Genomic DNA, 2,206 nt, shown 5'->3' with positions numbered 1-2,206 from the left:
AAAATTTGAATAATGTAAGACTAAATAATTAAAATTACATAAAAATAATTCAATTTAAATATTTAGATAGAGAAAAATATATATTTTCAGTATTTTGACCCTTTTTATTTTAGATATTTTCATATTAATGAATATCTAATAGATATAAAATTTCAAATAACTAATATATTTAAGTATATAATTATGTTTTAGATATTTTTGGTATCCAAAATATTTCGGTTTGGATCAAATATTAAACTTTTAGATCCATTTGAATACTTAATAAATTTTAGTTTTAGTTTGTGTTTACTATTATTTTCAAATCAAGTTCGGCTCGGTTCTTCGGATCCAAATATTTTACCCAGACTTACTTTTTTCTACTGATATAAAGAAAAATAAATAAATGTAAAACTAATATGTTTGGCTTATGTTTACATACAATACATAATTATTGGACCATACTTTAAGAATACCAATAAAAATAGTTGGGCGTCGTGTCAATATTTTTGGGCATGTTACAAAATTGACGTAGTTTATAACCAATAACATGTACTTTCTTACAAAAACATATTGGTATATATAATAAAAACATGATAAAATCGATTGAAATAGGTTAGAATTGAAATAATGTGATCACTTCATTTGGTACATGAATTCTGTTTTTCAATCGATTTCGAGAATTTTCTTTTCTTTTAAAGCTTTTTGATTTCTAATTTTTTTTCTAACAATATGATTATGTTTCTAATTCTTGGTTATGAAAACTCTGTAAAGAAAAATAATACTTGGCTAAACTAAAGATCCAACTTTGTGTGTGGTATTTTTCACCTCAGTTTCCTTAATTCATAACTAATCACAATTATTTGTTGTTTTCGTATGCATAAACCTCAACCATGGCCAAGTTCGGCAAATCCGAAACTTTCAATTTCTAAAAACATTCTAATTCCATCATTTTAGTTGATGTGAATCTTAATGATTTTGTAATTTATTTCTTTCAACAATGATATTATTCAGTTCTTGTCCGGACATAACTTCAATTCATTAATACAAACATTAAAAATCCAAAAACTATAAATGATGTGATTAAAAGAAATTAGTATGTGAACACATTAAATTGTCTGCGATAAAGTTAAGAAAATTAGTATGTGAACACATTAATTGCTAAATGCCTACGAAGATAACACGTAAGCATTCTAAAATTGAAATGATTGTGAGGATAACAAGTGTCAATGTGTGTGTGAACACATTTATTGCAAATGCTTCTCTTTTAATATATAATAGATTGGCTATCCCTACAAAATGTAGCTTAAAAGCTCGGCTATGAACTATATTAATGAACAAGGAAAATAAGAGATGTAATCAATTGTTTACAGAGTAAGGCTCGCCCAAAACGAAGCATTGTGTAACTTCTTCACTTCTTTGGTTCCATAGTATTTTGTAGACAATGCTTATGAGCATATATTAGAAAAATATAGCTTGTTAGAAGATATATTCTCTGATGTGTCTAAACCTCGATTCAACCACTAAAAAAAGGGTAATGGGATAAAAAAACCATTTATCCATTGTTCTTTAATTTTCTTTTCATTTCATTGAAAATGAACTATTATACTATATACTCTACGTAAAGTTAATTAAATGTCTCAAAAGTAGAAAATTTTTTTAACTCTGGATTTTATTATTAAACCTTTTAGGTAAAATTTTCTAAAAAACGACAACTATCAAAATAAATGTAGAAAAAAATACACCATTAGATTTAAAGTAAACTAACATACATCTTGATATGATCATGGACCAGTCAAACAAAGAAGATAATGAGAGCATGGATGATCCAGCTGATGGAGGAGCTCTAGCCATATCTGAAGGTCCTATGACTCGAGCCAGAAGCAAGCAACTCAAAAAAGCCATTGGAGGATTACTTAAGACATCACTTAAACAAGAAGAGAGTCTTTGAAGAAGTTTGATCAACCAAGACACACTTACCACAATTCAAGCCATCTCAGCTCCAAGATAGACATCAAATGAGCAAGTAACATATGTGTGCTCTTTTTTCCTATCTTTGGTTTTGTCCCACTGAGTTTTCCAAATATAGGTTTTTAATGAGGCCATATGTTGCTTTCCTATCACTCATTTGATGATCTAAGTTCAAGACTGTAATTTAATTATTTATCTTTGTCGACATGAAGCAGAATTAGGCTGCTAGACTTGAGAATTAAGCTGCCAGACTTGAAAA

At 28.0% G+C, this 2,206-nt stretch overlaps 1 protein-coding gene across 1 annotated transcript in view; it reads right to left on the bottom strand.

Annotated features, from left to right (window-relative positions):
• LOC106309124 (probable proteasome inhibitor) overlaps positions 1 to 1,881 on the bottom strand; it is a 5,435-nt gene extending 3,554 nt beyond the window's left edge. The window contains exon 1 of the mRNA XM_013746192.1: positions 1,749 to 1,881. Coding sequence (XP_013601646.1) covers positions 1,749 to 1,881 — 133 coding nt within the window. The remainder of the gene's footprint in view (positions 1 to 1,748) is intronic.
• Between the last annotated feature and the right edge of the window lie 325 nt (positions 1,882 to 2,206).

This window comes from Brassica oleracea, chromosome C8 (assembly GCF_000695525.1).
Source record: "Brassica oleracea var. oleracea cultivar TO1000 chromosome C8, BOL, whole genome shotgun sequence".
Taxonomy (NCBI): Eukaryota; Viridiplantae; Streptophyta; class Magnoliopsida; order Brassicales; family Brassicaceae; genus Brassica; species Brassica oleracea.
Note: the sequence above shows the minus strand (reverse complement) of the source record. Positions and strands in the feature narration are given on the sequence as shown.